We start from the raw sequence: 12,932 nt of genomic DNA, 5'->3' as shown, positions 1-12,932 counted from the left end.
GGTGAGAAAGGCACACCGGGTCTGTCCCACTCCTTAGTAATAATTTCAGTAAGTCTCTTAGGTATAGGAAAAACGTCAGTACTCGTCGGTACCGCAAAATATTTATCCAACCTACACATTTTCTCTGGGATTGCAACTGTGTTACAATCATTCAGAGCCGCTAACACCTCCCCTAGCAACACACGGAGGTTTTCCAGCTTAAACTTAAAATTTGAAATGTCTGAATCCAATTTATTTGGATCAGATCCGTCACCCGCAGAATGAAGCTCTCCGTCCTCATGCTCTGCATATTGTGACGCAGTATCAGACATGGCCCTAGCATTATCAGTATACTCTGTTCTCATCCCAGAGTGATCTCGTTTACCTCTAAGTTCTGGCAATTTAGACAAAACTTCAGTCATAACATTAGCCATGTCTTGTAAAGTGATTTGTAATGGCCGCCCTGATGTACTTGGCGTTACAATATCACGCACCTCCTGAGCGGGAGATGCAGGTACTGACACGTGAGGCAAGTTAGTCGGCATAACTTCCCTCTCGTTGTCTGGTGAATGTTGCTTAACATGTACAGATTGACTTTTATTTAAAGTAGCATCAATGCAATTAGTACATAAATTTCTATTGGGCTCCACCTCGGCTTTTGAACATATTGCACAAAGAGTTTCCTCTGTGTCAGACATGTTTAAACAAACTAGCAATTAGACTAGCAAGCTTGGAAATACTTTTCAACTAAATTTACAAGCAATATGTAAAAACGTTACTGTGCCTTTAAGAAGCACACAAAAACTGTCACAGTTGAATAACAATGAACCGGATTAGTTATATAAACCAAATTTAGCAAAGGATTGCACACATTAGCAATGGATGATTAACCCTTAATATCAGAAAAAAACGTATAACAATTTGACAATATAAGCGTTTTTATCACAGTCAAGCACAGTCTCACAGGTCTGCTGTGAGTGATTACCTCCCTCAAAACTAGTTTTGAAGACCCCTGAGCTCTGTGGAGACGTCCTGGATCATGCAGGGAGAAAAAGACAGACTGTGACTGAATTTCTGATGCGTAGTAAAAGCGCCAAAATAGGCCCCTCCCACTCACACTACAACAGTGAGGGAAGCTCAGTAAACTGTTTTAATTTAAAACAACGACAGCCATGTGGAAAATAAAGCCCAAAACAATTTTCACCAAGTACCTCAGATAATTAAACGATTTAACATGCCAGTAAACGTTTAAAATCTAATATATGAAATGTCATTAAAAAGCCTGCTGCTAGTCGCTCCCACTGCAAGTTAGGCTAAAAGTTATATGCATACAGTATTTTCCCAGTGAAGTGCCATTCCCCAGAAATACTTAAGTGTTAACATATATACATGTCAGCCTGATACCAGTTGCTACTACTGCATTTAAGGCTGTACTTACATTATATCGGTATTAGCAGTATTTTCAAAGTCAATTCCATTCCTTAGAAAATAATATACTGCAACATACCTCTTTGCAGGTGAACCTGCCCGCTGTCCCCTGATCTGAAGTTACCTTACTCCTCAGAATGGCCGAGAACAGCAAACGGATCTTAGTTACGTCCGCTAAGATCATATACAAAAAACTCAGGTAGATTCTTCTTCAAATTCTGCCTGAGAAAGAAACAACACACTCCGGTGTCGTTTAAAATAACAAACTTTTGATTGAAGATATAAAAGACTAAGTTTAATCACCACAGTCCTCTCACACATCCTATCTATTAGTTGGGTGCAAGAGAATGACTGGGTGTGACGTAGAGGGGAGGAGCTATATAGCAGCTCTGCTTGGGTGATCCTCTTGCACTTCCTGTTGGGGAGGAGTTAATATCCCATAAGTAATGATGACCCGTGGACTGACTACACTTAACAGGAGAAATGCTTGTTTATATTCTGTGTGTTCAATTTTGATGCCCGAGATGTTGTTTTTCCTAATTTTGTGGGCCAAAGCTTCTATTGAAAATGCAAACAGCAATCAGGACAGAGGACACCCCTGTCTTGTGCCATTGCTAATAGTGAATGATTCAGATAAGGTACCGTTTATTCGAACCCTAATGCTAAAATTAGAATAAAGTGCAAATACAATATTCAAGAAAGCTTTTTTGAAACCCATTATTTCCATTACTTGGCGCAGAAAAAGCCTATAGACTCTATCAAAGGCCTTCTCTGCCTCGGTTGAAAATAACACCATAGGGGATCTTTGAGGCCCTTGCGTGATAGATCACTTTGACAGCGTTATCCCTGGCTTCCCACCCCGGGACAAAGCCCACCTGATCATTTGATATCAAGTCTGGTAGTCGGGTCGCTATACTTTTTGCGAGTATTTTCATGTTTGTATTAATTTGGGATATGGACCGAAGATTTTCTGGGTAATCTGCTATCTTACCAGGTTTAGGGATAACGGTGATGTGGGCTTCTAAAAGAATATTGGACAGTTGTGGGTTGTCTCTCAGATTATTAAATAGGTCCAATAAAGGTTGCGTTAGTATGTCCTTGAATGTTTTGTAATAAGTCAAGGTGAAACCGTTGGGGAACTTTTTAAAGCTTGGTACATTTCGTCCGTTGTTATCGGGGAATCTAAAAAATCAGAAGCCACCTTAGCTAAAGTTGGTAAGTCAAGTCCCTGAAGGTAAGAATTAATGTAAGTTTTTCTAAGAGTCGTTGGTATTTGTTGGTTAACTGGAGATGGTAAATCCTGTATATTATATAATGAGTGATAATATGTGTGGAACGCAGAGGCTATATGTGCACTGCTACTCAGACTGCGCCCGTCCTTAGTTTTGATAGAGTGATTAAAGCGGTCTTCTTCTAAGGGATCTGGCTAGAATTTTACCTGGTTTGTTACCTCCCTCATAATAATACTGTTTTAAATATAAAGCTTTTTTTTTATATACGATTCGGCCAAGTGCTTTTTAAGTTCTGTTTTTATGCCATTCAATAAGATTTGAGTAGTGTTGCAAGAAGGGTCTAATGTATGCTTAGCCTCAAGAGTGCTCAACTTGGTAAGCAATTCGCTATGTTTTAATTGGTATTGTTTATTAAGTAATGCTTTATGTTTGCTCAGAGCTCTGCGTAACACGCATTTATGTGCTTCCCACACGGATGACCGACGAGGATGGAGGTTTATTTATCTCAAAGTACTCATTCAGTGCCTTGCGTAGATCCTCTAAGATTAAGGGATTATCTTTTATTTGTAACCGGTATGTCTGGCCAGAGGAGCGAACATGTAATCGGTGCATGATCTGACCACGTAATATGACCTATTTCGCTCTTATGGGCAATTGTGAGTCTGCAGGAGTTGGTGTATATATAGTCAATCTTAGAGTAGCTGTTATGCAGTATAGAGTAAAAAGAGTAGTCTCTAGAGTTCGGGTGAAGTGTTCTCCATATGTCATGTAAGGCTATGTCTTTAAGAGTAGAGTTAACCTGTTTGATCGTGTAAGTAGGCGGAACTCCCTTTCAGGAATCTAAGGAAGGCTTTGCAACTAGATTAAAATCTCCAGCTAGGTATGTAATTCCTTTACAGTGCTCTAGTAGTACATTTTTAATTTTTGTTAGGAAAGTGTTTTGGGAGAGGCTGGGTGAGTATATTGTTGCTAGGGTGATATAGTGGCCAAAAGGGGTTCTCAACAAAATTAGAAAGCGGCCCTCTGAATCCTTTTCAATATGTGTCATTTGAAATGGGATTGATTTATGGAATATTAAGCCAACACCGCCTCTTTTGCTCGGCCCAGAGGTGAAGTAAGCTGTAGGGTACTGAGGATTATGCCATTTAGGCTCTTTCCCCTTCTGGAAATGAGTTTCCTGAACAAATATGATATGACTGTGTAATTTATTTAGTACCCTAAATGCAATAGAGCGCTTACCAGGATTGTTGAGGCCTTTTGCATTAATTGTTGTGAGGTTCATGGAGTGGTCTGAATTTACTGGCTTTAGAATGTGCCATCTTTTAAAAGGGAGGGGGGGAACAAGGTTATTTTACCTGCTCTCACACAAGGTAATCCTGAAAATCTGGCCTGTTAGGGAGGCTTGAGAACAGGTTTGAAAGCCAGTGCGCTACAAGGTAACCTAGCCTACTCTACCTTCAGGTCTTCGAGTGCTATGAAAAAAATACCTTAATTTGCTTGACTTCTGCCTTCCAAAACACAGCTGAACATTTAGCACCCCCTCTTACCCCCTGCTTGCCACAGACAGCACACCAGTCCGAAAAAGACAGACTGATAAAAACAAGACTACAAATATTGATTTTAATTAGAGTGAAGTGCTGGAACATTATGCATAAAGCTTAAGTGAAGTGGCAATTCACCTAAGGGCTTTGCTGATTGAAAAGCTCTCAAACCTGAAATCACTAGAGGAGAAAGGGAATTATAAGGGCCCATTAGGGGGAGCTAGGGACACAAATCTTAAAACAAATCCCTCAGTCTAAATCTGAACCAGATGTTGGTGAGTAGCGAAAGGAAGATAGTTACCAGATTTGCAAAAATTACTTGTAACCCTTCCTCTGCTGCAAAGCAGGCATTGTTTATTTCCCGAATGGTTCTCATTCAGCATGTGGGAGGTTAAGGAAAAACAAATTATTTTAGAATACAAAAGAGGGGGGGGGGGTCCTATACTCATATGCAGTTTTCATCTAGAATAACGAATCTTCAAGGAGACTGGTATTGCAATTACAACTAATCCTCCCCAAAAAAAAGAAAAAAAAAATTAACTGTGTTGAAGGCTTTGTAATTTCCCTAGGTACAATTTAGCTGTCACTTATTTTAAAATTTACTCAAACATGCATTGCGAACAGCACTAACTTCACATGTCAAGTGCTTTCCAGCCAATTAAGTCTAAACTGGAAGTCTGTGTTAAACAACTGAATGATTAGACAAGATAGCTCATTTCCCTGCTCTTTTGTTCAGAATAAAAATGCCACATTTACATTATCAGGCTCCACAGGATTTTCTGACAGAGGGAATAAAAAAAAATGTAGGAAAAAAAAAAAAAAAAAAAGCTATCGAACAGTGTCCGTACAACGCATATGAAGCCAGTCATTTACCAATCATCCTTCAAAAAGCAATAGCCATGAATGTAACTTAATTACGACCCAGCAATCCTTGACGAAGAATCATCTTATCGCTGTCTTTTCCCCTTAGGGTGCATAGACTGTTATTGTCCTTTGGTTCCAGAGCTAAACTCCTAATTGCAACAAAGGAAAAAGCAAGCCAAACTGTTTTTAATATTGTGGCAAGGTAGAGTATTAAAATGAGAAGATCTTACATAAGGTGAATGGTTGTCTTCAAGGATACGAGTTTGTTTTTTAAACTGTCTGTTTTCTGAGGGTTGAGAAAAAATAATCCAAATACCATACTGAGAATAAATCATATTGCACACGAACATGCAGTGCAGTTGATAGTATAACTAAATGATGATGATCTGACAAATAAAATCCCACCCCAAAGAAACTCTTCATAAAGCAAATTGAACTTAAAACAACAAATTTAAGGCTTAAACGGTAAATCAATCTGATCAGATATTATAAATGACTTATGAGTAGAAGCATTAGAAGGACCAAAAACAAAAAATGTGATGACTTAAAGGGACACTGAACCCAAATTTTTTTCTTTTGTGATTCAGGTTAGAGCATGCAATTTTAAGCAACTTTCTAATTTACTCATAATATCAATTTTTCTTCATTCTCTTGCTATCTTTATTTGAAAAAGAATTTTGGTTCAGTCCATGGACAGCACTTGTTTATTGGTGCTGTCCAATCAGCAAGGACAACCCAGGTTGTTCACCAAAAATGGTCTGGCATCTAAACTTACATTCTTGCTTTTCAAATAAAGATACCAAGAGAATGCTAATAGGACTAAATTAGAAAGCTGCTTAAAATTGCATGCTCTGAACCCAAATTTTTTCTTTTGTGATGGAGATAGTGTCCCTTTAATAAACTACTGCACATGGTATTGTGCAAAAAAAATTGTATTTATAAATTTTTAAAATATTTTTTTCCATTTGATCAGATAAGTCAGACGATTAATTGGATACATTTTTTTTTATAAATACAATGAAGAAGGTGGTACCATACAACTGCCAAACTAATCACAGACCATCTAATCGATAATGAGATTCGTTGGCAACAATTTTTATGATCAATCTTGCCGATTAGTTGTTGCAGCCCTCATACTGTTCCCTGCACTCACTTAAAAGACCATTAAATACAGTAGAGGTTCATAATCAATGAATGCATAACAAAACGACAATGTAAACACAGTCTAAATTTCAAATGAGTAGTAAAAAAAAGTTGACAAATTTCAAAGTTAGTTTAACCACTTCACTACTTTCAGAGAAGTACTTGCCCAAAATACCAGAAAATGTTTAGCATTTTTGCTATCACTCCATTTAAACAAAAAGAGAGCCTTGTTTTTTTGGTTACCTGTCAAAACATTATTATTATTATTATTATTATTATTATTTATTTATTTTTTTAAGTAGACAACACAAGGTATTGATCTAGGTCTATTTTGGTATATTTCATGCCACTGAAATTGTTTACATACTGCTTGTGCAATCATGGCACAAATGGTTGTAAAAGCTGCTCTGGGATCCCCTTTGTTCAGAAATAGCAGATAGATATATGGCTTTGCCATTGCTTTTTGGTAATTAGAAGGCCGCTAACTGCAGCTGCGCACCACACTTCTATTATTCCCGGCAGTGAAGGGGTTAATCAGGTAGCGAGTAAGGTTCATTTTAGCTTTAGTAGAGATTACCCTCCCACCCTATGATCCCTACCTGATCCCTCCCAAACAGCTCTCTTCCCCTCCCTCACCCCCCACCACCATTTTAAATACTGACAGTCTGCCAATATTAAGTTTTAACACAATTGTTTTCTGCAGTGTAGGTTCCCCCTTACCCTCCAACCTCCCTGCCAGTACCTATAAAATGTAATTTATTTATTTTTTATTTTCTGTAGTGTAGTGGTCCCCCCACACGATTATTAGTTACGGACCACCGACACGACTTTTTTTCTGTAGCGTAGCGCCCCTTTTCTCTCTCGCTTTCCCTTTATTTTCCGCAGTGTAGGGCCCTCCCACTCCCAATTCTCCTGCTGGGCTGCCTAACAGCCTACCAAATTCCCTCCCACACCTTGCGCCGGCAGCAGCAGATTATTATTACAGACTGACACACACAGTGTCACCGTCTATAACTATCTGGCATCTGCAGATGCTATGAGCTCAGAAAATCCAGTTCTTGGCTGTAACTTAAAGGGACACATGGAGATGAATTGAAACGTTGTTTACAACTGCGTGCTGTATGTGAAATCTGAAAATTTAATTTCGAGTTTAGTGTTTCTTTAAAAAGGGACTTTCAACAATAGAGAAAGACTAAAATAGTGTAATACTTAGCTTAGAGTTTTTTTAAATAGCTCCTATACTGAAATACACCTTTTTTAACTTTACAAAAAATAGCTTAAAGATCCTATCAAAGAAAGCGAAAGAAGTGCTGAATTTCAGCTTATTTAGAATCTATTTATTTCAAGCATTTAGCAAATGTGTAGGTGTCTAAAGCAAAAAAAAAATAAAGTTTGCCTGCAAATAAAATTAAAAAACATCCCCTTAAAATATTGGTCAATTATGAGCACATATAATAGTTTGATTCATTAAGTAAAAAAATGCTGCAAATGCAAAGCATTATGGGAAGATAATCTAACTACAGCTGTTATAAGTTAAAAAATAGACTACCTTCCAACAAGGGTATTAAAAGGGACACTGAACCCAAAATTTTTCTTTCTTGATTCAGATAGAGCATGCAATTTTAAGCAACATTCTAATTTACTCCTATTATCAAATTATATTAATTCTCTTTGTATCTTTATTTGAAATGCAAGAATGTAAGTTTAGATGCCGGACCATTTTTGGTGAACAACCTGGGTTGTCCTTGCTGATTGGTGGATAAATTCACTCACCAATAAAAATGTGCTGTCCAGAGTCCTGAACCAAAAAAAAAAAAACTTAGATGCCTTCTTTTTCAAATAAAGATAGCAAGAGAATGAAGAAAAATTGATAATAGGAGTCAATTAGAAAGTTGCTTAAAATTGCATGCTCTATCTGAATCACGAAAGAAAAAATTTGGGTTCAGTGCCCCTTTAAGTTGTATATAATAAGCCACTGGATAAGAAACATCTCTATTAAGGTTGTAGAAACAGGTCAGTGAATACATATATATATATATTAAAAAAAATAATAATAATAAAACCAGGGCTTAAAATTTCCCAGTCGAGTACAAAAACAGAATTTATGTTTACCTGATAAATTACTTTCTCCAACGGTTTGTCCGGTCCACGGCGTCATCCTTACTTGTGGGATATTCTCCTCCCCAACAGGAAATGGCAAAGAGCCCAGCAAAGCTGGTCACATGATCCCTCCTAGGCTCCGCCTTCCCCAGTCATTCGACCGACGTAAAGGAGGAATATTTGCATAGGAGAAACCATATGATACCGTGGTGACTGTAGTTAAAGAAAATAAATTATCAGACCTGATTAAAAAACCAGGGCGGGCCGTGGACCGGACACACCGTTGGAGAAAGTAATTTATCAGGTAAACATAAATTCTGTTTTCTCCAACATAGGTGTGTCCGGTCCACAGCGTCATCCTTACTTGTGGGAACCAATACCAAAGCTTTAGGACACGGATGAAGGGAGGGAGCAAATCAGGTCACCTAGATGGAAGGCACCACGGCTTGCAAAACCTTTCTCCCAAAAATAGCCTCAGAAGAAGCAAAAGTATCAAACTTGTAAAATTTAGTAAAAGTGTGCAGTGAAGACCAAGTCGCTGCCTTACATATCTGATCAACAGAAGCCTCGTTCTTGAAGGCCCATGTGGAAGCCACAGCCCTAGTGGAATGAGCTGTGATTCTGTCAGGAGGCTGCCGTCCGGCAGTCTCGTAAGCCAATCTGATGATGCTTTTAATCCAAAAAGAGAGAGAGGTAGAAGTTGCTTTTTGACCTCTCCTTTTACCAGAATAAACAACAAACAAGGAAGATGTTTGTCTAAAATCCTTTGTAGCATCTAAATAGAATTTTAGAGCACGAACAACATCCAAATTGTGCAACAAACGTTCCTTCTTTGAAACTGGATTCGGACACAAAGAAGGCACGACTATCTCCTGGTTAATGTTTTTGTTAGAAACAACTTTCGGAAGAAAACCAGGTTTAGTACGTAAAACCACCTTATCTGCATGGAACACCAGATAAGGAGGAGAACACTGCAGAGCAGATAATTCTGAAACTCTTCTAGCAGAAGAAATTGCAACTAAAAACAAAACTTTCCAAGATAATAACTTAATATCAACGGAATGTAAGGGTTCAAACGGAACCCCCTGAAGAACTGAAAGAACTAAATTGAGACTCCAAGGAGGAGTCAAAGGTTTGTAAACAGGCTTGATTCTAACCAGAGCCTGAACAAAGGCTTGAACATCTGGCACAGCTGCCAGCTTTTTGTGAAGTAACACAGACAAGGCAGAAATCTGTCCCTTCAAGGAACTTGCAGATAATCCTTTCTCCAAACCTTCTTGAAGAAAGGATAGAATCTTAGGAATTTTTACCTTGTCCCAAGGGAATCCTTTAGATTCACACCAACAGATATATTTTTTCCATATTTTGTGGTAAATTTTTCTAGTTACAGGCTTTCTGGCCTGAACAAGAGTATCAATGACAGAATCTGAGAATCCTCGCTTTGATAAGATCAAGCGTTCAATCTCCAAGCAGTCAGTTGGAGTGAGACCAGATTCGGATGTTCGAACGGACCTAGAAGGTCTCGTCTCAAAGGTAGCTTCCATGGTGGAGCCGATGACATATTCACCAGGTCTGCATACCAAGTCCTGCGTGGCCACGCAGGAGCTATCAAGATCACCGATGCCCTCTTCTGATTGATCCTGGCTACCAGCCTGGGGATGAGAGGAAACGGCGGGAATACATAAGCTAGTTTGAAGGTCCAAGGTGCTACTAGTGCATCTACTAGAGTCGCCTTGGGATCCCTGGATCTGGACCCGTAGCAAGGAACCTTGAAGTTCTGACGAGAGGCCATCAGATCCATGTCTGGAATGCCCCACAGTTGAGTAATTTGGGCAAAGATTTCCGGATGGAGTTCCCACTCCCCCGGATGAAATGTCTGACGACTCAGAAAATCCGCTTCCCAATTTTCCACTCCTGGGATGTGGATTGCAGACAAGTGGCAGGAGTGAGTCTCCGCCCATTGAATGATTTTGGTCACTTCTTCCATCGCCAGGGAACTCCTTGTTCCCCCCTGATGGTTGATGTACGCAACAGTTGTCATGTTGTCTGATTGAAACCGTATGAACTTGGCCTTTGCTAGCTGAGGCCAAGCCTTGAGAGCATTGAATATCGCTCTCAGTTCCAGAATATTTATCGGTAGAAGAGATTCTTCCCGAGACCAAAGACCCTGAGCTTTCAGGGGTCCCCAGACCGCGCCCCAGCCCACCAGACTGGCGTCGGTCGTGACAATGACCCACTCTGGTCTGCGGAAGCTCATCCCCTGTGACAGGTTGTCCAGGGACAGCCACCAACGGAGTGAATCTCTGGTCCTCTGATTTACTTGTATCGTCGGAGACAAGTCTTAAAAACTACAGTTAAACACTAAAAAACTCTAAGCCATCTCCGTGGAGATGTTGCCTGTACAACGGCAAAGAGAATGACTGGGGAAGGCGGAGCCTAGGAGGGATCATGTGACCAGCTTTGCTGGGCTCTTTGCCATTTCCTGTTGGGGAGGAGAATATCCCACAAGTAAGGATGACGCCGTGGACCGGACACACCTATGTTGGAGAAATTGGACTTTTTCTGATATTTAATATTAAAGGGATAGTCTAGTCAAAATTAAACTTCCATGATTCAGATAGAGCATACAATTTTAGGCAACTTTCTAATTTACTCCTATTAGAATTTGTTTTTAATTCTCTTGGTATCTTTATTTGAAAAAGAAAGAATGTAAGCTTAGGAGACGGCCCGTCTTTGGTTCAGCTTACCGATTGGAGTCTAAATGTAGCCAGCAATCGATACTTATGTGCTGAACCAAAAATGGCAGCTGTAATATAAAAGCTAGACAAAAACTAAATTGTTTGTGTATATGGGTGTGCGCACTAGTGTATCTAGTGAACTGAAAAGAAAGAATCTATATTAAAATTTACCTTGTCTTAATTCTATGTTTCTTCCCTAGTACTACAAGATGCTATAATGATTTCTCACTCCATGAATGAGAATTAGTGTTATAAATGAACAATGTCTAAGAGCTTGAAATAAATAGTCTGAGCACAACCCATCAAAGGCAGATTTGCTTTTGTGTGCACATTCTAGCCTGCCGTGCTTATTGGCACATGTGATAAACACAGTTTGATCACAATTATTGCTTGGGTGTTGTAATCAGAAGCCCCTAACACAATGAGACAATATTTAAAATGAAGGTTTTGGGGGAAAGCCACTGTCGTACCTAGATGTTCTGTGAATGTCCCCAGCTAGTGGTACATGAACACAACTTGTATTCAAGATTTTAATCACACTTGCCAGCCATTTGAGGCAATAAAAGTGCATCTGTAAATATGGTTTATAAACATGGTTACAATATAGTTGAGCAGTGTTGTTGCATTGGCAATATATTAAATATACACCCCAGATAAGTGATAAAACATCTGCCTTACAAAAAAAAATGTTTAAAACAATATTGTGTTGACTGAAGCGAGTTATGCTTTAACCCTTTAAGGACACAGCTTTCAGTTTGCTCAATTGTTTTATGACGGAAAAATTCCGTCATATGTCCTTAAGAGGTTAAAAACAAAATAATAGAAGTAACTACAATAAAACATAAAAGACAATGTGAAATATTACAGCACTGCATTTTCTCATTTTAAACAGACAACAATCACATTGAGGTTCACATAATTAAAAAAGAAATATTATTATGTACATAGAAAAGCTTTATTGAAAGTGATGAAACAATATGTGAGCGTGTGAACGGTTCATGACCAGACAAAACTTACTTTTCCAGGTGTACACTTATCAGTGGTGAGCACAAGTTAGATGTAGGTTTGGCCAAACCCAATGTTACTATGCTTTCCAGCAGTTGATTAACAGTCTCTGTTTCAGCTCTCATGGCTGCTGTATTGAGGATATGGAAGAAGGATGTAGTTGCTGTATCTTTCATAGGAACATCCTTCTCTTTCATCTCCTTTAGAATGTTAATAGCATCTACAATAAAGCAACACAAAAGGCCCTTAGGTAATTTCATGTAGTGAAAACAAACTGTTATTAAAACAGCATTTCAAACCCAGCATGAATGTAAATTCTGGTGTATAATGCCGATTTCAAGTTAATTACTACTTGCATTTCTAAACGAGACTACAATTATAAATCCACAATAGCATGGTTTTATCATTTCCCTGCAACAGTGACTACAAATTACAGATAGAAACCGTGTGCCCACTTTGCTCCACATAACCCTGTACTGTCTGCCCTATAGAGGCACGATCCGACTAAATGGATGCTTTTATCGTTCAATGCCAACATCTGCTAAATCACACCATTGTTTCTTCGGCAGATGGCTTGTCACGAGGCCAGATAATAAAGATGTGTTTACAGTGTATATACAGCCAGACTAATGGCCTGATACCGATAGGGCCTGTTTGCTGTGTCGATACTAATTAGCCAAGCAGAGCCAATGAAAGCTTTCCAACAGACTGCATGTTAAAACATTAGGCTCATTAAGCCTCATTAAGAAGGCAGAAATAAACATTTTGGTGTGCTGGATAAGTAAAGGGGATTTGGGTTGTGTTGTTTCTTAATTATCGTAAAGGCAAATATTTTGACCACATTAGAGATGTGAGGTTGTACACAGAGGCTGAAAAGGCTGATTGCTCTTTTTAATTACTCC

The 12,932-nt window shown here is 38.9% G+C and overlaps 1 protein-coding gene across 1 annotated transcript in view; it reads right to left on the bottom strand.

The window, feature by feature from the left end:
• LRPPRC (leucine rich pentatricopeptide repeat containing) overlaps window positions 1–12,932 on the bottom strand; it is a gene marked incomplete in the record, with an annotated part of 877,407 nt that overhangs the window by 487,781 nt on the left and 376,694 nt on the right. Inside the window, 1 exon segment of the mRNA XM_053712282.1 lies at window positions 12,043–12,250. Coding sequence (XP_053568257.1) covers window positions 12,043–12,250 — 208 coding nt within the window.

This window comes from Bombina bombina, chromosome 4 (assembly GCF_027579735.1).
Source record: "Bombina bombina isolate aBomBom1 chromosome 4, aBomBom1.pri, whole genome shotgun sequence".
NCBI classification, from domain to species: Eukaryota; Metazoa; Chordata; class Amphibia; order Anura; family Bombinatoridae; genus Bombina; species Bombina bombina.
The sequence above is the reverse complement of the archived record's forward strand: the minus strand, read 5'-3'. Positions and strand labels throughout refer to the sequence as shown.